Genomic DNA, 25,977 nt, shown 5'->3' on the forward strand with positions numbered 1-25,977 from the left:
TTCATAGTTGGGGGAAGTAAAATTACATATGCATTATATAATTTGCATGAATGTTTATGAATGTGTGGATCACAAATGAATAAGGACGTAAGTCCTCTGGATGCTGCCGGGTCCCTTTCTTGGGGAGCCACTTTCAGCAGCATAACAAGGTTTGCCGGCGCAGAGGATGGTTGAAAGAGGATAGCGGATTCTTCAGTGGTGCTCCTCTAAGTGCAAACTGACCTAGTTACGGTTGCCATGGAGACGGTAATTTCGAATCTAATAGTATTCTCTAAAGGAGTAGCAACGCGGGCAGCACAAAACACCAAGATCAGTCTGAAGCTCAGCTTTGAAAGGTGAAGAAACTGAGTCAGAGGGGCTTTGCGTTTTCATCCTTCACCGACAGGGATGTTGGGGGGAGTCCTAGGGAAATCTCAGAACTAATGAAGCCTAGGTCGATGTGTCTTTCAAAGTCACCGAAGCTCCAGAAAGAAAAAAAAAATGCTTCTTAGAGCAAGTGACTTACACGAGTCCTTGCTGCACTTATTAAAAACACCCCCTTCCTCCCTGTTACCCCTAACTATAGCTTTTCACCTCCAATCTAGCAAAGCACACGCATCTGCTAGGAGTCATTCTGTGGAGTTTCCACAATGGACAGTTTTCTGCACCAAAGATGTAAAAGAAAACGCCTGCGAAGTGGAAAAATGGTTGCTCGCTTTATCTCGAGTTCTTAGGCCATTTGATGACCATATTTTATGGGTCTGCAGCATCTAATCTTGCATATAAGGGTGGTGCTGTGATTTGCACAGTTAATATTCTACTGTAACATTAAGATTTTCTTCTATAATAAATATTTCTGAATTATTCATATGTGCAATAAAAAGAAGTTGGCAATTTACAGCAAGAGTAAAAGTACCTATGTTTCTATCTCATGCCTAGAAGCCAGATCCTATCAACTAGCTGCAGAATTTGGGGAATGGAGGCTGGAGAAATTGGAGTGAGAGCAAATAACAAAACTCTCTTAAATGCTCCCTGGAAATGAGACAAGTTCATCGCCTGTTTTATTTGCTTTGGGCCAAGCTGATGATCCACTGAACAGCTCTTACTAATGAATGAATTCTGCAAGGTCATCTATAATAGGAAATTGAATCCAATGATCTATCTGAGACCCTAGCAATTATTAAGTAGTTTTCAAAGATTCCCGAGGCATATTTTCTTGCTTATATGGCTGTTTTGGCTCAAAGGCCATCCCCTGCACTTCCAAAGATGTTTTCACATTCAAGATAAATCTCCCCACCTTCTGAACACAACCTTGAGAATCTTAGGATGGATGATACATTGCAGTTAAGACAAAGGCCCTACTCTACTCATATGTCATTGCTAAAATTACTTCAGTCAAGAGGATAAAAACACGGGAAGGTTTCCCTCCTTCCTGTTCTCAGCTCCATCCATTGTTGCTGACAGGGTTATTATACTGCCACCTGCTCAGAGCATTAACAGAACTGGTAAGCGTACTGAAGGATATAAAAACATAACTACAGGATAGCAGGGCCACAGCGAACAATTGATGCCTGAAGAGGGAGCTCTCAGAGATGGCATCATGACCTCCTAACAGATGCATTAATGACTTCATCTTTGAAGATATAATATTCTCCAATTTTTGCTTTTCAGATCTGTACCCTCCCTTTCTAAGAAAGAAACTACTGGTATAAAGAGGATACAGTGAAGCCCCACTTAAGCTGTCAGACCAGATCCCCAACAATATTCACTGACATCATGTTGTTAGGCAGGAGAGGAGCAAGGGAAAATCACCAAGAGAGCTGAAACCCCAGTGTGAGTTACAGAGTACAAAGGGCAGCATCCACTGTGAAGGAAGTCACTGCTGAGTGATTTCAGAAGAAGGAGGAAGTGATGGTTTTCAGAGTACTGGAGGGAACCGTCACAGAGCCATCAGACTTTCTCAAAGACAGTCACAGAAACTCCTCTCTTTGACTAGCTAGGGTTTGCATTTGAGATCTTGAAACACCAGGTGCCTTCCAAGGAAAAGTCACTTCCTTGGGGAGCCCCAAGCCTCTGGATGAGCCTCTGGTGTCCCTGAAACTTCTGTGCCAGAAAGAAGTCCAAAAGAGGTTCCACTGCAAGGTCAAAAAGAGAGGCCTCAGATCAGCAAGGAAAGAAAGATAGCTTTCTGGTCAACCTAATGCTTAGAACACAGCTCTAGGCAACATTTGCCAACAACCATAGGGAAAGTGTGGGACAGATCTGCTTAGCTGAGTGAGCCTTTCCCAAGCTCCTGAGCCTCTAAACTGTGAACCAGAATATACTGGTAATCGTTATTTCAAGTAGCTAAGGCTTAGGGAGTGGCTTTGTATTCGGCAGTCAATAGTTAGAAGGGTAACTAAACTGGTGGATTGCTCCTAGATCACCAAGAACTATTATGGGATGCCTGGCACAGAGACTAGGAAGGAACACTTGAATATCCATCCAGCCTGCAGTTCATGGGCCCTTTCTGTAGCTGAATGTCAAAGGCCACAGCTTTCCCTGCAAGATGAGGATGAGTCTGCATCTCTAACTCCATTACTTTATGAGCAGCGTGGTTATTTTTTAGATTTTCCAAATTTGAGCCAATGTTTTGAAAAACACGAATATTGGGTTGTCAAGGCTGTAGCCAAGCATGACAGCCTGCATGTAATCCCAGAGACACACATGACAGCCTGCATGTAATCCCAGAGACACACATGACAGCCTGCATGTAATCCCAGAGACACACATGACAGCCTGCATGTGATCCCAGAGACACACATGACAGCCTGCATGTGATCCCAGAGACACACATGACAGCCTGCATGTGATCCCAGAGACACACATGACAGCCTGCATGTGATCCCAGAGACACACATGACAACCTGCATGTAATCCCAGAGACACACATGACAGCCTGCATGTGATCCCAGAGACACACATGACAGCCTGAATGTGATCCCAGAGACACACATGACAGCCTGAATGTAATCCCAGAGACACACATGACAACCTGCATGTGATCCCAGAGACACACATGACAGCCTGCATGTGATCCCAGAGACACACATGATAGAAGAAAATGTAATCAAAAAGTTCAAAAAAAAGCATAAAAAAGGTATTATTTTGGTTTTCTAACTATTTTACATATAATATATGATCAACAGTAGGAAATTATTGAGCACTGGTTTCAACCCATCCCCTTAAGCCTTTGCCATGAATAAATGAACTCATTCTTTAGAGAAGTCTGGTTGTTACAGGTTTTTTGTTTGTTTGGTTGGTTGGTTTTGTTGTGATTCAGGTTGTTTGTTTGTTTGAGACAGTGTGGTACAGCCCTGGCTGGCCTCAAATGTTGCCAAGGATGGTTTTGAATTCCTAATTCTTCTGGATCCATCTCCCTAGTGCTAGGGTTAAAGATCTGACCGGTCACGCCAGCTTCATCTTTTAAAATATGATCTGTTTTCAGCCGCCACAGCTGCCATTTTATTCAATTCCATTTGGAACTCTTACAGATGCTCAAAATTATGTGACATTATAGGAGCTGGGTGACTTCCATTGCGTCTTGTCATTGGAGGCCTAAGTACTCTCGAGTTTGGCATTTTATTGCTTTGCTCTCTCCCCTCAAATGCTTCTGTCCTCTGATTGGTTTAGACCCACCTCTAGACTTACAGATACTAGGAGCTGATTTTACTCTTTCTCTTCTGGATACATTTTCTCTGTAACTGATCTGTAACTCATTCCACACCTTTAGCTAATACATACATTTTAATGACTCACAACTTTAAAAATCGAAATGTCAATCCCAAACTTGTAAATCTGCAGCTTGTCTGCCGTACCCGTCAGCCATCTCTTCATGTATCCTAGCCTGTGACTACTCTTAAACAGAACTCTTGGAATGACACCAAACTCCCTTTATTCCTCTCTTGTTTGTTCCACATAGAACTAATGTCCACCAAATCATTCAGTCTTCACATGAGAATTCATTCTTCCCTCTGTCTCTTTATTCATGTCAGAGCAGCTGAAAATTCTGGAATTTCCACTTTCATGGTGTATATGAACTCCGCGGCCTTTCTTTATCTCTAGTCCATTGCCCCAGACCAAGCACATCTTGCATTACTTTCTGTAATAAATTTTTTTTCTCTTTTCCTTCCTTTGCCCAATTAATTCATAGCAGCAGTCAAGGGATGCTGTTTCTGCTTTGGGGCCAGGCTGTACCCCGTTAATTGAACAGTGAGTTAGATCTCTAAACCCACATAATCCTTGACCTAAAAAGATGTAAGCATCCTCTGACCAACACTCTACATTCGTAAGGGTGGTTTAGGTTATGCCACAGTGCTAAGACTTTTTGAAAAGGCACTGCAGAGTGTGGTAGTGTATACCTGTAACTTTAGCATATGGGAAACTGAGGCAGGAGAATCCCAAGTTCAAGGTGAGCTGCAGGCCAATCTGAGATAGTGAAAATCTGTTTCAAAGCAACAACACAAGCCCTAACTTTCTTTTCATTAATCATTTTATTCCATTTCAAAGGTTATCCCCCTTCTTGGTTACCCCTCCACAAACCCCCACATCCCATCCCCCTTACCCCCCTCCCATTTGCCTCTGTGTGGGTATTCCTCCACCTATTCACCCTCTCCTGCCTCACTTCTCTAGCAACCCTATACGCTGGGGCATCAAGCCTCCTTCCCCTCCTATTGATGTCAGACAATGCCATTTTCTACTACATATGTATCTGGAACCATGGGTCCCTCTTTGGTTGGTGGTTTAGTCCCTGGAGCTCTGAGTGGTCCAGGTTAGTTGGTATTGTTGCTCTTCCTATGTAACTGCAATCCCTGTCAGTTCCTTCAGTCCTTCCCCTAACTCTTCCATTGGGGTCCCTGGGCTCAATCAGATGGTTGGCCGTGAGTATTTGCATCTGTATTGGTCAGATGCTGGCACAACCTCTCTGGGGACAGCTATACCAGGCTCCTGTCAGCAAGCACTTCTTGGCATCAGCAATAGTGTGGGGGTTTGGGGTCTGCTGGTGGGATGGATCTCTAGGTGGGGCAGTCTCTGCCCTAACTTTTAACAGCTTAAGGCAATAAAAATGATTTTGTGCTCAAGTATAGTATATTACGAGATAGCTAGGACTTTCCACCTGAGTTATCTATGTCCTCATATTAACAGAAAAGGAGAAACCACTGTTCCATAGATGACAGAAAGAATCCCATAGCAGACTATAATACTTTCACCACTTTCCCAGGTAAGATAGACATTACTTTCAATAAGTTTCTTTGACCAAAGGGATTTACTTTTGCTAGGCTAGATTCAAGGTGATCAGGGCAGTGCAATACTCCATGTGCCTCAGGAAAGACCCAACACTGCTTGTTGAATAGCAGTAGTAACTAAGCCATTCTTCTATTTTGCAAATGAAGGAGTCAGGACCCAGAGCAACCCTGAGGTCTGGGGATCCTGAAGCCATGGTAGAGACAGAGCCTTGGGTCTACTGCCCAGTGTTGTCCTAAATAGTGAGCCAGAACCCATCTATATTAAAGGATATTACAATTATCTCACCATTTTACCCAAATTACAGTATTTTTAACTCCTCGTATTGAAATACCATTGTGTGTAGACTGATTAGAGATCTTGTTCTTGTCTGGTCAACGATCCAATAAGATATATAACTCAAAGTTTCTCTGGCCTGGCCATTTTCATTTTTAGGCTGGGGATTCTAAATATACTGGTTTAGTAAATGCACATGCGATAAGCAAGAGAAATGCGATTTGCTTGTATGCTGTCTGCTAAATGCTCTTGAAATGTGCTCACAGGGACTCCAAGAATGACTTGGAGAAAATAAGTCTTTATTTTATCCGAAAAGCAAAGGTGTAAGGCGAGTGGCTGCTAGTGCCGCCCCTATGTAACAGTATAAGAATTCATCCTTCTCTTTGGCTCTCAGACACGGGCGGAGACTGCTCCGCACATTACTATCCGATTGATTCCGGAGGAAGACGGTTGGAGCCAGTGCGCATGCTCCTTTTGTTGGACAAAGGAACTATTTCCTCAGAATCAATATCTTGCCCTTTATTCTGCATTAACCCTGAGATGCTGGTGTCTGAGACCAGAGCCGGATGCCACTTTTTCTTTAAAAGGAAAAAAAAAAAAGAAAAGAAAAGAAAATTCCATTGATCGGCCAAGCCTGGTGTTACCTTGCAGAAAATGATGGTTCTTGTCCTAAGAACGGCAACCAGGAGTGGGGTGTGAATAAAAACTGAGTGAACCACTAGCAACGTCTACCCCAGTCATTGATGGAATAATCTATAGCCAGTCGGTTTTGGCCACTGTGACAAAATCCGGAGAATGGGTGACTTACCAGAGGAAGAGTTTCTTTCATCTTGCCTCACAGAGGTTTCTGTCCATGCTGGCTGCCTCTAACACTTCTGGGTCTGTGTGAGGCAGAGGATCCTGGGAAAAGGCTGTGACTGAGAGGAAGTCAGGAGTCAGAAAGAGAAAAGCCAGAGGGAAAAGATGATCTTAATAAAGCATGCCTCAGTGACTGCTTCCTCCCACCAGTCCCTGCTTCCTACCTCCCACGGCTCCATGGTAATAGCATTGTATTGGGTTGATCGGGGAGATAGGTCAGAACCCTCAGGATCCGATCACTTTCCAAATTCCTTTACTAGGTAGCTAATTTCCCCCAAACCCCAATATCTGGTCTGGAGACAGTCTAAAACAAGCTATGGCAGTACTTTTGATTATTTTACATTTAAATAGAAAATCCTTCAAGGGCCAATGAGATGGTTCAGTGGGTAAAGGTGACTGCCACCAAGCCTTATGGCCTGACTTCTTCCTCTGCTCTCATAAGGAGGGAGAAGAGAATTGGATCCTGCAAATTGTCTTTGAGCCAACAACACACACAGACAACCCATGAGATATAACTTTAAATTGTTTAAATAAACCACCACAAATAAATGAAATACATTTGCCACAGAATCTAGAGTAGCCATGATACATATCCTACAGATGTATCCATTATTAAAAAGAAAAGTCTTGGGGCTGGAGAGATGGCTCAGAGGTTAGGAACACTGTCTGCTCTTCCAGAGGTCCTGAGTTCAATTCCCAGCAGCCACATGGTGGCTCACAACCATCTGGAATGAGATCTGATGCCCTCTTCTGGTGTATCTGAAGACAGCTACAGTGTACTCATATAAATAACAATTACTTAAAAAAATAAAAAAAGAAAAGTCTATAAGAATGAGAATCTGAGTGCAAATGTGTTTCAGAAATACAAATTTGTTCAAGAAAGACGGACAAGTTAAGGAACTGTTTGAATGCAGTACAATTTCACATTTGTTTACATGTGTGAATGTGTCCACTTGAAACATTTAGGTTAATGCAAAAAAAATTATATCTAGATAAAATGATGAGAACACAAAAATGAGGAGAACACAAAAGTCAGCTGTGTGTCCTGTACACACTGCGGGTGACCTCAGGCCCTGACTGTGTCATGGGCCTCATCTCGCTGTCATCTACCGGTGTAATTCTATGTGACTTCAAAGGTTCTGCCATTTTATAACTCAACACACTTTAGGCCTTCTGGGGTGCAGGACCATAGCAAATGCCAGAACTTTCCCAAGATAGAGGGCTACATTTACTGTAGCATTTGCATATTCTTTAGATGTTTGAACTGGGTGACACAGTGTCCCACACCTGTAATCCCAGGCGTAATTCAGGGTAAGTAGGAATCTCACAAATGCAATGCTAATTTAGCCTACATGGTAAGTTCCAGATCAGCCTGTATATATAAGGCAAAGGCTTTATATCTAAAATATATATAATCATATGAAGCAAAGCCTTATATCTAAAACCAAAGCAATGCCAGCTATGGTGGGGTATGCGTTTAATTCAAATGATCAAGAGGGAGAGGCAATGAGATCTCCATGAGCTCAGTATACCTCTCCTGCAGAGTGAGTTCCAGGCCCTCCAAAACTTCACAGTGAGACTAAACAAAGGAACAAGCCCAAAGCAATGTGGGCTCTGGGGGTGACTCAGGGAGTAAAGCACTTGCTGCCCATACAGAAGGACCAGAGTTTGGATCCCCAGAACTCATGCAAATGTCAGGAAGGCATGGCCGCCTAGCAAGACTAACCACGTAGACCTGCTCTAGGTTCCACTGAGAGGCTTGACTCAAAGAATAGGGGAGAACGATTCAGAATGATTCCCAACAACAAATACCCTTATTCTCCATGCACACTCACAAACACACACACACACACACACACACACACACGTATGTATGCCCAGGCAATGCAAATTTGCATACACACATATGCATATTACACATACATTAAAATAAAAGTCATTAAAGCAAACCAAAAAAAAATCTATCACGTGTGAAAATATATAAAAATGTATTATCTGTTTTCTGGCATTTTTTTCTTTTTCTTTTTTTCTTTCTTGCTTGGTCTCTAAGCCTATTTCCCAAAAGTCTTATAATTTTAATTGCACAATTTTTCAGTTATAATATTATACTAAATAGTATAGCTCTGATAGTCACTATGTGAACATTTATATATACATATATATGTTATAAATAAGTAGGATATTTTAATAAATATCAAACTTCATTTTACAGCTTTAAAAGTTGCTTTAAAGGTATTTATTTAATATACTCAGGAGAGCTTGTTTTTTTTTTAAACAACTCTCAATTAGCTCAAATAAAATCCATCCAGTGTGCCAAGCCATATATAGATGTCTCTACAGTGAGTGAAGAGTTATCATTTATCTCTTAAGGTAATTATGCAAATTACATCCAGCCTACATATCCTGTGTTGGGAAAAATGGTTTTCGTCTTTCTCTTCCTCGTTTATAATCTTGTCCAGGTGGAGTTGAGCAGGAGTCATAATGGGCAAGTGGAAGCCGGTGGTCCCTTTATGATAGGAGGGAATCTATTTTTCTCCTTAGGGTATCTTTTCCTTAACAAGGGTGTGCGCAAAACACTCAGCACCTTCCCAGAGCTTCTGAGATCTGTCCCTTGAGAGAGCCGGATAAACACAAGGAAAAACAACTTCGAACAATGAGAGGTACTTCCCCTTTGCCCTTCTCCCTCCCAGCCCTTGCTTCTGCCCCCTGTGCTTTCTCCACAACTCCCCATTTTCAATCCGGTCTCCTCCTCTCATGTCCCCTTTCCTCACACTCCATTTGTGAAGCTACACGAGGACGTTCTTAAAGAAATTAACAACGAGTCCTGTATTATTTTCCTAAGGACCAAGGCATGAGAGGAGAAGACTGGGACCAGGGGACAAAATGGAGCTCCACAAAGGCAGCCTGAGGAGAATTAGAGAAGTTTCTGGGCTCTGGGGACATTCGTTCTTCTCCCAGGTGGGGGAGGGATCACTCTCAAACGTCAGTCTTTACTACTCAGGAGCTCTGACCAGGGTTTAGCCAGCCAGACTGTAGCAGACGATTGCCAACGGCAACACTTAAAATTAGATGCATTGTTTTGAGGGCACATACTCCAAATAAAAATAACCCTGTCTGCATGGTCGTGTGAATGTAAATTGTCATAGCTACACAGTGACTTCAGAGCCACAGGTGGGAGAGCCGAGGAAAGCCGCACAGGGCTCCCAGCGGCGGTCACAACACAGTTCACAGAGTGCACCTGCACACGCCCATGGGCACGCATTCAACCCACAGGCTTAGGGTTGAGCTAATGTGTCCTTCCCTTCCCTGAGCCCTGTCTCACCTTGCGCACTTTCCCTTTCCCCACCCCCAGCCCTTGCCCCACACAATGAGATTTTTGTTTGCTTCAGTAGCATGTGACATTAGAGTCCCTGCTTTGCCTAACTCAGTGCTGCAGGTCTCTCGGGTAACAGGTGGCAACTTCCCCTGTTGGATTGTAGGTATAAAAGAAAATGACCTCATAGGGGCGGAGCTTGGGGACTCCAGGTAGCAGTCACAGTCAGGTAACCCTGCTGTGGAGCTCTGTAGCTAGAAGGGGCAGTTAGGTGCTGAGGTGCACCCCGAGACACTCAAGCAACCCTCCGTTGCCTGCAAACCTCAGGACTTGGTCTCTTTGCCTCAGATGGAGCCCAAAGAAGCCGCTGGGAAGGAAACCATGGGAAGCAAGAGGAAGAACTTGACCTTCTTGAGATCCAGGCTGTATATGCTGGAGAGGAGGAAGACGGATACTGTGGTGGACAGCAGTGTTTCTGGGGACCACTCTGGCTCGTTGAGGAGGAGTCAGTCTGACAGGACAGAATACAACCAGAAGCTACAAGGTAAACCCAAGAGGAAGCAGCTACCCCAGGTGGCTTCTCTGTCCACCTCCGGTTTTGGCTTGCCGAACATTTGAGCAGAGGAGACAATCAAATCCAACCTTCCCTCCTTAGAAAACAAGAAAAAGAAGTAGAAAGGGACTCATGAGATAGAGAAGATTTTTATATGACCCAATGGTTAAAGAGCCACTCCTGAATTTTTCTTAATACCCTTCAATTTTCTCCAGTGGCAGTAATATATTTTTCCTCTACCTTCCTTGTTCCTTCTCCATCCCCGAGTCAACTTAAAAGGGGGGAAGGGCTGGTACACCTGTGATTTAAAACATAAAAAAAAGGTAGTTTATCCAGGTAGGTGACTCCAGGATACAGTCTCATGAGATCCAGCTAGGAAACTGAACTGAGGTTGAGGTTACCCAGGGATGTGAAACTATAATCATGTCTGTAACAAATAAGTAATGTTGCAGTCCGTGGGACGCTCTGAAGGAATTCCTGAGAATCGCTTAAGTGAGTGCCCTTGGAGTGAACCGAATAGCTTCCAGACAGAACAGGGGGGTTCCACACACTTACGCTGACTGACCCACTGGGGAAGTAACCGATTTATTTTGTGATGTGGGAGGATAATCTGGCACAGTTACCAGAACACATCTTCCATCTCTGGCCCTGAATGGCCTTCTCCTTCCCACTACCCTGTCCCCTAAAGGTCATTTGCTTCATAAGACTTGATCTTAGTGTGATAGCTGGCAGGGTTTTCTCTCTGTAGCTGCACCTGTTTGGTGAGCCTACAGATCCTGCCTCTCCTGTTTTGTATACAAAGTGTGGATGAGCTCCCCTCTTCCCACAGTGACTTGTCACTGTAGACTTTAAAACTGCCATGGCATTAAAAGACCAATGGCATACTTGTTATCAGAATACGCTCCTCAGAAACACGTTTAGGCTTGGTTATGCAAATTTCTCAACATAAATGCATTTAAATGAAACGTTTTGAAACTCTAACTAGGGCGTAATACTTTTTAAAAAATCCTTCATGGTTTGGCACTAAATTGCAGTGTCAGTCTTTCTCCTTAAAGAAGTTATTTTTAATGAGGGAGAAATGGTATTTGATCTTTGAATTTAACTTCTTTCAAGGCCGTGTTGGAAAGAATGCAAATTTTAGTCGTACGCACTTGGTATCCAATTCCGACTTTTCAATCTACTTCGTACAAGACTTTGGAGGAAATTACTTAAGATTTCTGCGCCCCAATTTTCCTACTTTTGAATGTAAGACTAACGATATTTACCATATAGTGATGGATTGAATTAGATAATGACACAAACCTCTTAGCTGACAAATATCGCATGCTCAATGAATAGTAATAGCGGTCATCTTCAATCTTAAGAATAAAGGGGGTCCTGCTAGGAGACAGGCCAAGCTGGATATTCATTCAAACATATATGCCTTATGTTTTTCTGCTTCTTCTTGTCCCTTGATAAGGATACAACACACAGGCATTCAGAAGCCCATCATGTTATTTCCAACAATGGTTTTTACTTCCATCAGCAAATCCAAACTAACTTCAGAGCTTACTAACACAGATGTTAGCTCCTTTGCAAGCACCCAGGCTGTTCCCATTTGGCTTGTGAGCTTTCCCTGTTTTGCCAGACTTTGTCTCTGAAAATAGAAGGTCTAGGAGTTCACCTACGTTCCTAGACGTACTTGGGGAAAAAAATATCACTTGGGAATGTATGTAGATGGTCACATTGGTGCTGTAACTTAGCTGGACTCCCCGAGGGGAAACGTGTCTAGGTGTAACCCAGAAAAACATAACTCTGAGTTCTAATGGCCAAGAGAACCTTTAGGATGAATTTAGAACAGATGCTTTGGCGCGATGGAAGGTCTTTTCGCCATAACGTAGGTCAAGGCCGTCAGCTCCGTGGGTTTGCTACCTGCTTTGTTCAGTGCCCATAACAGACTATGGTCAGACGACTCCTGCCTCTCTCTCTCTTATTGAAACGTCAAAGGTTTTGCCTCCATTTTTGTGGGAATTGGTAGCCTCCAGGAGGCATTACAAAAAGATGGCCTGGATTGATTAGAGCCCCAGAAAGATGATCCAAAGCCAGTTTAAAGTCAGAACGTTTTCGAAGGCTGGGATTTCCAGTACTCCTACAGTTGTAGGCTCAGAGAGTGGGTCGTTTTAGTGCCGTGCTGTTCTCTCTAGGTCTGTAGGGAAGCCAGCTCTCTGGTTCTGAAAAACAGATCTTTCTTCAGTGTCTGTGAGCTTGTCTTTTAATCCACACTAGACAGTCTACCCATTGTTTTTACCTTTTTTTCACTACGTTAAAATAACATTTTAGCAGCATGAACTTTAAATTGCAATAATTAAAAAAAAAAGCATGCACAGAATCAGTACAGTGGAAAACATCTCAAAGATGATATTCTAATGACCTCGCAGACGATTGGCTTTCTGTTCAAAGTTACTCCTAACAAAATTTCCATCATGTTGGGAGAATTGGATGCTAACTTAGGGCTGGGTTTCTTTACTCCTGCAACAGATTATTCTGTAAATTGGCAATGGCCGTATATGTCATATGTTGTATCTTAGGGGTTAATGTTGAGCAAAATCAGCCCATGAACCAGAAGTCACGAGTTTAATTAATGTCATTAAAAACCATATGCACATTTCTTTCCTCAAAGCCTCTGGTCCTTGTAAGGTAAACTAACAGATGCAGAAGTGTGGCTTGATGGAGGTAGGGGGATGGGTCAAGGATTCTAAGTAACCACTGGGTGGAAGGGTTACTATGTAGTTAAGACAAGATAAGCTGGGGACAGGAAGAAAATACAGACGGGAAAGGGGTAGTTCTACTTCAGCACGGCACTTCATCTGAAATATTTTTCTTCCTTATTGCTTGTGATTGACTCTCATTCCCGCTCCAATCTCTCACCCCACCCATCCCTGAAAGAGACTTCCGTTGTTAACTGTTCCATGACTCTGCCTATGGAGTCAGGGCCAGCACACTGTAAACGAGTTACCATGTAACTGTTCGATAGAACACAGGAGTGATCCAGCCATGCAGGGAAAGGATAGGAGCGGACACCAATGCCTAAAAATAAAACTGACATATGGGTTGCCTTTATCTGGGAGGGTCCGTACATGCAGCAATAAACATGATTGTTTATTAAAACACACCAGCGGTATGAATTACAGAATGGCACACGCAATGACTACATTTTAGTGGATCTCTATCTCCTTCCTTATTCTGCCTCCCAGAATACATTGACCATGCCTCAGGTCACTCGTCCCCCGTTCATTCCAATCAGGTCGCAGCCCCTTTCAAGTTAGCTCATTCTTGCCGCTCTACTGAATGCCTTAGGGAAGAAGCAGACAGGGAAAGGTTGAGTTGTGATAATTCTGGACTTCATATGTGGTTTCATGGGTAACTCTATTTGAATTAGGCATGACTTGGCATGTATGTATGTATGTATGTATGTATGTATGTATGTATGTATATGTATGTATGTATATTTGCATATGTAGCTATCCACCTATAGAACACACAGATATGTATGTGTACTTGAGATAGTCCTTATGAAAACGTTAGTGATTGAGATTTAGCGGTCTTGTCTGAAGCCATAATGATTGATGCTACCGATGCAGTTTCCACGCCTTGGACCACAAGTTTTTACACACATCCCCAGATTTACACAGTAATGCTGAATCCCCAAATTGGTGGTATTTGGAAATGAGGCCTTCGGGAAGTAATTAGATTCTGGACAAGAACCCTCATGGATGGCTTTGAAAGACACTCCAGGGCTTGTCTCTCGCTCTGCTGACATTGGTAGAGTTGCCTGTAACCAGGAAGTAGGCCCTCAACAGAAACTGCCTCCACGGGGACCTTGACCTTGGGTTTCCCAGCCAGTAATGTGGTGAGGAACACAAGCTTGTCGTTTAAGATACACAGTCATTTCACATATCTTACAGAAGCTAGAACTGACCGGCAGAGGGTCACTTATTTTGAAGTTTGTTTTTACCTTCTGATTAATTATTTAGTTGGTAAATATTTTCACCAATAAAGAATTCACTAAGAATGGGAGCAGGTAGATAAAACACCCTTATCGTTGATAACAGAGGGCAAAACTACTCTTAACAGATCGATAGCATCTTATCTGCCTTCTTCATTTATTACGCTTTATTCCTTTTGCCGAAGCGAAAGTTTTCTCACCGTTGAGAAAGAACTAGCAGGCTGTCTTATAAGTCCTAAAGTCTTGGTACTCTTGTTAAAAACAAATTGCCCTAAGGCACACACTTCCAGCACAATAATAGATTGCAAAATAAGAGGACACAGGACCCAAGAGAGAAGTTAGACTTGGATGAATTATGAACCCATTTAATGTACGGTGCTTTTAAAGACTGTGGAGACCATGTCAGTGAATGGGAGTGGTCCACACTGAATGACTGAGTGATTGTTTTGCTCCTCATGAAGGATGAGATAACAGGTAAAGGCTCAACTTGCTATGTGTTTCTAAGCTGGAGCCTTTCTCATTCCTGTCTGATCCTTTCTCCTGCCTCCAAACACTTTTTGCTGAAGAGAAAACTACAGAACCAGTAACATGACACCTGCAAAAAATAGGTGTGTAATTGTTTGAAGGGCAAACCTTTAAAAAAAAGTCTAACTGCTTCAGTAGTTTCTGTCTCAGTCATGCATAAAAGCCCAACCAAAGCACATTACAATTCTTCTTCTTCAGTAAAGAGCAAAGGTATCTTTCAGTCTTTAGAAAAGTAATGGTTTTTTTACAGAGCAAGCAAAGAAATCGGTAACTCCTACACAGCCACAGTGAGGTGGGCAAAGCCACTCCTCCTGTGTTGATCTGGGGTGGCTACCTTTCTTTTTTAAAAGTTTCCTAAAAATAGAAGGTATCATTTCTGCTTCTGTGACTTTTCTTATCCATAAAAGGTAGAATTTTATCAGTGCATAAAATGTGGAATTAGGTGGGGGAGGTTGAGTGAAAGGAAAGACACACACATACAGAGAGAGAGAGAGAGAGAGAGAGAGAGAGAGAGAGAGAGAGAGAGAGAGAGAGAGTCAGGCATTAAAATGGGGAAAGACCAGAAGAGAGGGACTCACTGATGTTCATCTTTGTCTCTGCTAATATAGGAGATTAAAACAAAAAGCCTCTTATAAAGTCATTTTTCCTAGCTTAGTACTTTTGTAGGCGCTGGTTTCCTGGGGGAAATGTATGCACCCTTGGCTAAAACCAGGCCAGAGTTGGCCTCTAGTAAAGCACCAGACTATGCCTGGCTGCCCTCTCCAGACCTGTAGGTGGAGTTTTGAAATCAAGGTTACTATTATTCCATTTGTAGTTGGAATTTTGGAATTTTCTGCTATACAGGTTTCAATATTGGCCCTCGCCTGTTTCTATCCCATTCTCTTGAGGGTGGACTTCACCTGAGTGTACTTTTAGGCCTGAGGGGTAACTGGTTATAGACATTTTCTTGTATTTATCAAACTGGAGTGTTTATGCTATGAAAAGGATGTCCTTTGCAGACGGGAGGCCAGGTAGGAGGAAAATTAACTTTACAAGCCTTAGGGCTAGGTAGGAGTTGAGCCTGCCCCAGCAACCAGCCAGATGTTGGTGTGACCTTCTCAGAGATCCAAGACTCCCAAGCTTGGACTTGGCCTTCAGATTGTTAGGAAGGCAGCTTTGTTAACACAGAACAGGACAATTTTCACGCAACAGCTCCGTTTCAGTCAGCCTGCTCCATTCATAACTCTTAGCTATGTAGATGGGCCAAACCACCGGAAGCATTTGTACCCTTGGACCAGGTAGCTAGTGAAAGGCAGGCATGAATCTAGGACTGCGATCCACCTTCTGGATGTGATCTTCCTTCTGTGCTGGGTCCTGCAGATTAAGAAGGAAGTGCAATAGAGGGAAGGGATAAACCATGGAATCATCACCCACTGGGGTTTGTGCCAGCAAGGGGCTTCCTTCTGCACACCACTGCATAATCCCAAATCTTCACCGTTCTGCCTTTGTAGTGGGAAAATGTAGATGGTAAGGCTTGGGTTGGAACACAGGCGCTTTCACTGTCTTAAAACAGGATACATCCAATAATCAGCTCACCAAATACTTTACTGAGTTAAAGCAATTTGGTGTCCCCTCTCATTCTGCAATGACATCCTTCTACGACTGTGACAAAGCTCGGCTGGCCAGTTTTTACTTTGAAGCACTCGTTCTTTCTACCATGTTGTGTCCTTGCCAGCGTTGATGCTTTTCAAAAAAATTTTTTTGTTGTTGCCCTTTTTCAGGGACTAAAGTCGAGACGTTAGACCAGGCAAATCTTCCCCACAGTAACAGCAGCTTAAGGGTCTCCGTCGTGTGCTTCCCTGAGCGCCGTAAGGCTCCTTCTTACATCAGTTCTCCTTTATTTTCATCTCAATAAAATGCAACACGTATCTGGAGAGCAAATGTGGAGAACATAACACAATTAATTACAAATGAGAAGTGTGCAGGCAGCTGGGTATGCAGACACACCTTTGATCCTAGCCCTGGGGAGGCAGAGGCAGGAAAACTATGAGTTCCAGGCCAGTCTGGTCTATACAGCTGTTCTAAGACATCCAGGGTGGCATAAAGAAATCTTGTCTCACAAAAGAGAGCAAAATAATGCAAACAGATAAACAAAGAATATGGATCTGAGGCCAGCAGTTCTGTGTTTGGGTGAGTAATGCTGGAATAGAATTCTACAAACTCTGCCTGAATTGTGAGTTGGAAACAAATGCAGTAGGAAAATAGACCATTGTGATTAAAGGCCTTTGTCCAAGGGTGCCCAGACCAACTCCTCTCTTAGTGCATCAGAGTGGAACACGTCTTGGTTACCTGCACGGAGGCCATGGTAAGGAACTGGACTGTCTCGCCTCCCTTGGGACTTGAGGAAGCTGACAGGCCAACCACCTAGCAGCTGGTCTAAGTGTCTGGATGTGAAATTGTTTTCCCTGCAGGAGTCTCGATGTTAGTTCCCTTAGGTCAGCACAACAAACAAACAAACAAACAAACAAACAAACAAACCCACAGAAACCTGCCTGAGATTTTTGCTTCTGTGTTGGTTGTGAAGTTGATTGAAGACATCATTTGCCTCTCAATGCCTGGCCTGATTTTCCTCAGGGGAAAACAGCGAGTCCCTTGAAGAATTAGAACCTGTGTTCTCAGGCACAAGTACAAGCAATTTACTACACTCCACCATCAGACATTTGGAGTTAAACACACATCTGCTTCCTGGCTGAAAAGCAGTCCTGGGCTCAAGCTAAAAGTTCCTTCCCTCAAATCCCTGGAGGTGTGGATCCCCCTCACGGAGGTCTCTGTCCACCGGTCACAATCCTTCCCTGGAAGGCCCCTCCTAAAGTGTCACAGAAAGAAAGGACTTTTCTTCTATCTCCTTAGAGTCTGTGTAATGGGGGATGTGAAAGGAATGCAACAAAGGACAGATTAGCTGGGGCAAAGCTACAAATTTTGCTTGAAATTTGTTTTATGTAGCCCGAAGCACTTGATAGAAAAAAAAAATCCCAAAGAAACAACTGGACCTGGAGTTCTGTACTGTGGAGAAGCAGGACTGGGGGCTGGGTCCCTGGCAATAAATTGAGGAAGAATGTAGAACACAGTATCCAGGGGAAACGAAGCTCTCTGGAGAAGGGTTGAAGGGCAGGTTCATCTGGATGTCAACTGCCCGTCTTTGGTGATGGGAGCTTTGCTTTTCCTGATCCAGTTGGGCCCTTTCCTTGTGTAATGTGCTTTACTATTAGAGTGAACAGGGGACGGTAGGGAGGGGGCCCTTCCTGCATCTGCCCTCCCCAGGCACCTTCAGCCCAGAATAATCAATACAGCAAATCGTGTGTGTGTGTGTGTGTGTGTGTGTGTGTGTGTGTGTGCACAGACAAACTGCATTCTTCATTGTTCTTTCCTTAGTCTTTAGTAGTCATATCTGTTTTCTGTTTTTTTGGGTTTTTTTTTTTTGTCGTTGTTGTTGTTTTTTGTTTTTGTTTTTTTTAATGGATTGACCTGAAAAATATTCAAGGCCTCGGATTCTGTTTTACAAAGACGTTTTCAGCCATGTTTAAGCAAATGATGTGAAGGTATCTCTCTCTCTCTCTCTCTCTCTCTCTCTCTCTCTCTCTCTCCCTCCCCCTCCCTCCCCTGCCTTTCTCTTTTCTACTGGCTCAACTCCCTCCCCATGCCCTAAATAAACTTTATTCCATATATATATATATATATATCCACATAAATTGAATAACTGAGCTAGTCTTAGCTGCTGATCAGCACCAACCATATAGTACACAAGTGGATAAGGACTCTTGGTAGAAAACTGAGCCACAATGTTAATCCACACTGCTCTTTTCCACTGGTCTTTTTTTGTTTTTCTGTTTTCTATAGCAGTTGGTAATTAGTTCCAAAGAGGGACAAAATACTTCTGGGATTTTTCAAGACCATCCATGTGAAAAAGAAAAGCAAAGTGTACATTTTTAGCCTTGTACACTGAAAATATTTATTTTTGGGGTCTGTTTTATAACCACGTGGTATGTTCACAGTACGCATGCGCCGGAGGTGCTTAGCACAGAGTTGGATGAAATTGTTATACAGAGTGCAGCACAGATACATCTTTGAGTTAATGAGTAAGCGAATGGTGGAGAAACGGCGCTGTGGCAGCTGCTGAGCGGTTGGACGCAGAAGCCCCGCCCCTGCTGTGGTTGGCCCGGGTCATCCGTAGTTTCAACATCACAGCTCCTGGTGGGGATTGCTTATGAGTTTCCATCATGTAGCGTATTTCTCTTCTTTTTGTGTTGGGTCATGTGTAAAGTTCTGCCATCATTAGCAAGGGGGAAAGATCCCACCTACGATCCACCGAAGGACAGCAGCACGGTAGCCTCTGTAAAATCACACTAACAACTAGATATAGATAAAAGAATTACTAATATCTTACAGACTAATCGAAGGTTCTAAGTCGAAGAGATGTCTCCTTTTCTTGTTGTATTAAGCCAATATATCCATTCAAATATAAGAATGACATATTTGAAAATACCCTCCACGAGTCTGAATTACTTGTTAATGACACACATTTAGGTCTGTCATCACTTTACAATGGTGTTACTCTTTTTTAAGATATTAAAAACTTGGGTTGGGGATTTAGCTCACCTATCAAATGCAAGACTCTGTGTTTAGCCCTCAGCTTTTCAAAGAAAATTTTTTAAAAATTTAAAACTTAATGTTTCTAAAATTGTAAGTTCACATTAGCTTTAGTGTTTTAATTTTTAAATTTCTTTATAGAAACGTTAACTAAGGATGTAAACTTACCCTTCTTTTGATAATGGAATATTTGGGGGAAAAAGGTAGTATTCTCTGAGAAAAGTGACGTTTTACCACAGTGCAGTAACAAGAAATTACTTTTACACATTTCACTTTTTATGGTCTGGAGACTGAACCTAGGGCCTAGGCTAGGTAAATGCCCTGCTCTAAGCTATATCTACAGCCCATATTTGCTTTTGAATATTCAGAATATAACTTACATATCACTACATAAACTTTCATTAATAAAAGCTTTTGAATGAGGAAAAATCAATAACAAAGTTCAAGTCCTGTGCAGCTTTTGCTGTATGTTCTAATATGTTTAAATTAAAATACAAAAAAAAAATATTTATTTTAAGATACCAAACCGTAGTTTGACGTTTCTGTATTTTTATGTTGCATTCAAGCCTTTACGTCATCTAAGGACCTCACAGAAAATCAAGTTAGAGAATATAAGCTATGATACATGCACACTTATGTATGTGTATGTTACATGCATGTAGACTGATATGCAATCACTGTTTACCCATTGTGCTGAGAATCCATAGCCTCCAATATGTGACTAAATGGATCTAAAGACAACCATTTTGGCTAGTTGAGAGGAAAACAAATTCTGTCTTCTATTCATCTCAAGTCTATTAAGACGATAATTAAATGCATTAGGAAAGACTTGGGATCCAACTCAGGGATAAAATGTTTGCCTCACATATGTGTAGTCATGAGTTCGATCCCAGTATAACACAAAGTGGGGCAGGGAATGACACCTGTCTGTCTAAAGCTTTGACAATAGAAAAAGAGAGAGAGAGAGGAGGGCTCTGCAACGCTGTTTGATTATCGAGACACAGACATTGCAATGACGAAAACATAGCCCGCTCTGGGCTTGAACCGGAAAGGGCTTGTCATCGGTTAACCATGGACTGGGGAGGGACTCCCAGAACCCTGCCTCTCCAGCCCTAACTTAGCTACCAGAGGAACCTTGGGGAGCTGCAGTCACTGTCTGCAGTTGTGTGCAAGAGGAGCCCAGCAGGCTCCAACGGGCAGCTCCAAACCCACCTTCAGACAGACAGACAGACAGACAGACAGACGGTCATGGTGAAACTCAATGCTCCACACACCAAACCAAAAGGACATGAAAGGACAGAATGCAAAACTGGGCTTTGGACATGAGAGAAAGCAGAAGTGGGAGGGACACAGGGAACGGGTTGGGAATAGCCAGGGTGCACTGCACACATCTATAAAACTGTCAAACACAAGCCTAACAAAGAGGCGATCAGTGATGATCCTCAGCTGATTTTCTCATAATTTAAGCAAATCGCTTTTAGAGTGTTATAGGCAAGAGGGGAGGAAGGAGGAAAGGGGGAGGGGAAGGAAGAGAAGGAAAGAAAGAACAAGGAAACAAAGAAAGGAAAAAGAAGAAAAGTAAAGTCGGTATCAGTCCCTATGGTTATTACTGAAACCTTGACTTGCTTCTCCGGAAGTTTCTATTCACAAAGCAGCTTTCTAAGTGGCCCTTGTGAGAGCCGCCCCTCTCTGCAGAGGCAGCTGTGACCAGCATCTGATTACTCTCCTTCACAGCGCCCCCACTATCTCCCATGCCACACTCCTCCCCAGCAATGGTCTTACTGTTTCTCTTTCATAGCTAAAAGATGTCTCAGAGGTTTGCCCATTGTGTCACACGACTGCGATGATGCTACCGTCAGAACAACGTTCTCAACAGTGCCAGTGCTAACCTTTGGGGCAGGCCATGTCAGTGGCAGGGTGAGGTCTCCTGCACACAGGGCATCCCCATCTTCATGCATTAGCTGCTAGAAGTTCTTCTCCACACCTCTCAGTTAAGACAAACACATCGGACGCTAAACGTTCCCAAATGTTTTCTGGGAGGAGGTGTAAAATTGTCAAGTGAAGAGCCACTCACTGGCACAACGGGCACTCAATAAATACTTATTGAATAAACGAATGTGTGGATTAAAAAAAAATAAAATCAGTGTTTCATTTAGCCAAAAGTAAGATGTTTAAAATGGGAAAACTGAATACAGGCAAGATTTATCAACCTGAGCTCTCATTCTATTCAGGACAGAGAGAACTTCCTTTTCCATCCATCTTTTCCCATTAAGGACTTTAAATAAAGTCATTTCCAGAAAGTGCCTGCCCATTTGGTTCCTAATTGTCCTGGCTGGGCTGGGCTGATCACTGTTAGAGCCTCTAAATTCAAACCAATGCTACTTGAGTATTTTTCAAGTCCAGGAAACGTTGCTGATTTCCTTCCGAAACCCACGTTGCTACCTTCAGCAGCAATTAGCAGTCAGAGGAAATAAATCAGAAGACTCGTGGGTGCAGACAAAGTATTTCCCCGCCCCCGGTACTTGAGCTTTCAAATTTGGAGCAGCAGAGGAGCCCCTCTATAGTTTCACTGAGCACCGCCCTGGCGTCCCTCCAAACCCTGCCTGACGTGCAATTATTTTCAACCTATCTCACAGAAGGCTCACCCTATTCATCTTTGTGTGGGCCAAATTCCCATTAGCCGATAAAAGATTGTAGCATGTGGAATCTATGTCCATAGGGTTCCATGCAATCCTAAGCCAAGTGGGTTTTGTTTGTTGTGATTTTGTGTGTGTGTGTGTGTGTGTGTGTGTGTGTGTGTGTGTGTGTGTGTGTGTGAAGCATGGGGAAAGCTATGAAATATGACCTGTGCTAAAATCCCTTCTAACCATATTTGGGTAGATGGCAAGGATCTAGGAGGAATAAAACTTAAGATTCAGTAATGAGTGGGTATCTGTTCTATATGGAGAAGGAAAACTGGACTGCTGTTGATGGGGATGGGGAAGATAATGTCCGACCTGTTCTGGCTCTGTTGCTTGTATGACTTACTCTTTTTCTTTATTTCTATAAAAAAGGATTTATTTTTGTTTAATATGTCAATGTGAGGGTCTGCATTTATGTGCACCGCATGTGTGCCTGGTGTCCAAGGTGGCCATAAGACAGCGTTGGAGTCTCCACAATGGGAGGTGAAGGTGTTTCTCAGCTACCGGATGCGGATGCTGGGAACCAAAACCTGGTCCTGTCAGAGCAGCAACTGCTCTTAACCACTGAGCCAACCCTCCAGCCTGGCCTTGCATTTTCTAGATATTAGGTGTTTTTTCCCTCTAAATAAAGCATAGAACTAGGTACAACTACTACCTTATTCCTACCTCGTTACTTTTCTATTTTTCCACTATTGGGTTTTATGGTCCCTCTACCTAGTCACCACCCCAGAAACCTAGGCTCCGGCTTCACCTTTTCTGTACCCTGCATTTATTGACAGTCCATGCTAAGTCTTGTTTGAGTTCCTCTTGATTTGCCCTGTTCTCATCACTGTCCTGGCAAGTAGACCGAGAAGACTGTCTCCCTTCTCTCCTTTCGTTGCTTTGCTCTCTTGCCTTAAGGCTTGATCATCACCTCCCTTCCCAAACATGGTCCCACTCAGCCAAAGTGGCCTTGCTAGAAGAACCTAATCACATCTCTGCTTTCTCCAATGATCTCCTATTGCTATGGCTTGGATATGAAGTGTCAATCAAAAAGGTACAGTGTTGAAGACTTGGCCTCCATCTGGTAGAACCAGTCACTGAGTGGTTGCTGGGTCCTGGAGGCTCCGACTTCACTGTGGAATGAATCCACTGATTGATTCATAATCTAGTGCCATTATTAATAGGAGGCGAGGTGAGCCTGATTGCTGGTAGGTGACTCATGGGGTATGAGTCTTGTAGAGTCCCTCTTTCTGCTTCCTGGCTGCCCTGAGGTAAGCATCCCTGCCCTTCTACACTCTTCTGCGGTTGTACTCAGACTTCCTACAAACCAGAAACAAGGGAGCCAGCTAATTATGAACTGAAATAGAACTATAGCCATAATAGGTTAATTCTACTTTAAGTTGTTTTCCTTGAATATTTTGTCAGAGAAACAAAAAAGAGCTAGCACTCGTTCTTAAAAGTTCACGAGATTCCTTAAGGATGCCTTTAGGATCTGTCCCATTGACAATCTCCGTAAACTTAGAACCTTCTTATGCCTGATAACCTTTTATGCCCCTCACACGAAGCTCTTTGCCCATCTAGCTTTGATGTCAAGCTCTCTATAAACTACTCCTTTAGCTAATGGCAAGTCTCTTTCCTCCTGCTGTCACTGAAGAGCCTGACCTCTAAGCACACTAGACCTTTAGCCCAGGTCACGGTGTATGGTAATTAAGATCTCTATACTTTTTTTTCTTCCAATATTGGCTGGTATTTTTAAATTTCAAAGGGATTGGTTTCTAGGATCATTCTAGAGTCATTTTGTTCTTAATCTGTCTTATTTGTCTCATCCAATTTCAAACGTAACAGTAGCAGTTTGGCAACTCGACTTTATAACATTGTTTCCAAGCATTAAATCAGTTTTTATAGAAACACACATGTTCTATCACTCTCGTATTTTGCCAATTTGTGTGTATTTAGTTAAGTTAATGTAATTACAATAAAAACGCAGCCAATACAGGCAGGTTTGCTGCTACACACAACCAATTTGTAGAAAATGTACAGATTAATTCTGAAGGGAAGTGCATAGACATCCCTGTATGCTTTAGAGAGCAAAAGGAAAATGCTGACTTATCCTGTGACTTTGATAACCCACCATTCCCTCAAGATTACCCATTTCCTGAGAGGAAGGGCTGTTGCAGTATTCCTTACTACATACATAATAGAATCTACCCAAATCCAATAGCTAATTTTAAATTGATATTGAGAGAGATACAAAATGTCCTTAGCCTTCCCTAACTAGAAACCATAAAATTGTTAACTTCAAATTCTGAGTACTTAAGATTTTATTTAACTTTGAATATATTTGTGGTTATGATAAAATTGTAAATGAGCATGTGGCGAGGTACTTTTGATATATTACCCTTCTGTTCTGCAATCAAGCAACTATATACATTGCTTGATACATAACTGTTGAAAGGTACACACGAACCTACCATCTCTGGTACCAGGGGACCACAGGCGACAGCGAGAGCAGGTGCTATCACATAAGGCACGGAGCAAAACCTTAAGGTCAGAATATAGAGATACTAGTTATAACTCTTCTTTATTAAGGACCAAGTAACATACAAAAATAAATGCCTGTGATCACTTATTGGCAATCATTAATCCATAACCATTCTGAAGTCTAACAGTAGATGAGACCCAGCAGGGGCAGCTGAGTCCCTCATCTTCCTTGTTGTCACTTTCTTGAGAAGTAGGGCATTTGGTGGGTTCTCGAAACTTCTAAGCACCATGATTGCGCCTTGAGAGAAATGGGAGACAATCAGGGTTTTAGAAGTCAATCATTACAGCAAATGACAAGTGAAGACACATTCCCATCTCGTTTGACTTCCGCTGGGTGGTAATGTACACATGAGGCCTGCTGTTGATTGGGCTTTGTAGTAGTCCTTGCTGGTTCTGCTCTGTCCAGCTCTCAGGTCAAAGACCTGATGGCTGTGTCATCAGTACCTCCTGTCCCTGGAACATTTCCCAGGTGGAGGTAGGGAGAAGGACCGTCTAGGCCTTTTAGAACCAATGGCAGGTAGCTCTTGGCAATAGCAAGAATGAACATCTCCTTTTGGAGAGCTATCTGTGTGTCTGAAATGGACAATGTGATTTCCATACTTTATCTCACCTCCCACAAGTCCCAGACAGTGGTTAGTGGCTAAAAGGAAGGATTCGAAACCATGTGAAAAAGCTCAGGTTGGAATCTTGGTCCCACTACTTAAAGCAGCGAGAACTTGAGTAAACTCACCTCTGCGTTTCCATTCCTTCCTGGTAAAAGGGGAGGAGGAAGCATGTCCACCCTGGAAGGCAGAGCCTGTACTTGTGGTCTCATATCTACTTCCCCCCCTTGGGTAGCCAGACCAGTTGTGCAACCAGTGGGGCTGGAAGGAGGGGAGCTTCCTGGGAGGGGTGGGTGCAGTCAGGATCTTGGTCTTCTGTGAGTTCAAAGGTAATGAAACACATACGCAGGAATGGCTTTGGAGAACTGGTTCAGCTTATTAGGGTGACAAAGGCTATTCAAACCTTTGAAGGGATGAGCGTAGATCATTGGCAAGGCTAGGTTACTGGCGATGCCTCATTTGCATGAGGAGGAATTCCAGGTTCTGCTGGGCATGATCTTATAAGGGGAAAGGGAGCTGAGGGACTGGCCTCACAAGTACTCAAATATGATACCTTATTAGTATTGCCATTGCCGACTTTACCTATTTCTCTTCTGGAGATGAAGCAATTTTGTAACATCACATGGCTTGGTCAGTGTTATATACCAGTGAGGGGCTGCCAGCATTGTCCTGTATGTATCTCTGTCCAGTAGAATTCTACCGCATATGCGCAGGGTACCATGATGCCAGCATTGCCAGCCAGGGGTTGGGGTGAGGGAGTTCCAGCTGCACAG

At 43.0% G+C, this 25,977-nt stretch overlaps 1 protein-coding gene across 1 annotated transcript in view; it reads left to right on the plus strand.

Annotated features, from left to right (window-relative positions):
* Positions 1 to 9,848: 9,848 nt before the first annotated feature.
* The window catches only part of Arhgef38 (Rho guanine nucleotide exchange factor 38), a 112,913-nt gene continuing 96,784 nt past the window's right edge, over positions 9,849 to 25,977 (plus strand). Inside the window, exon 1 of the mRNA XM_032897295.1 lies at positions 9,849 to 10,253. Within this exon, the coding sequence (XP_032753186.1) occupies positions 10,058 to 10,253 (196 nt within the window). The 5' untranslated portion in view covers positions 9,849 to 10,057. The remainder of the gene's footprint in view (positions 10,254 to 25,977) is intronic.

The sequence above is a fragment of the Rattus rattus genome, chromosome 3 (genome assembly GCF_011064425.1).
Source record: "Rattus rattus isolate New Zealand chromosome 3, Rrattus_CSIRO_v1, whole genome shotgun sequence".
NCBI lineage: Eukaryota > Metazoa > Chordata > Mammalia > Rodentia > Muridae > Rattus > Rattus rattus.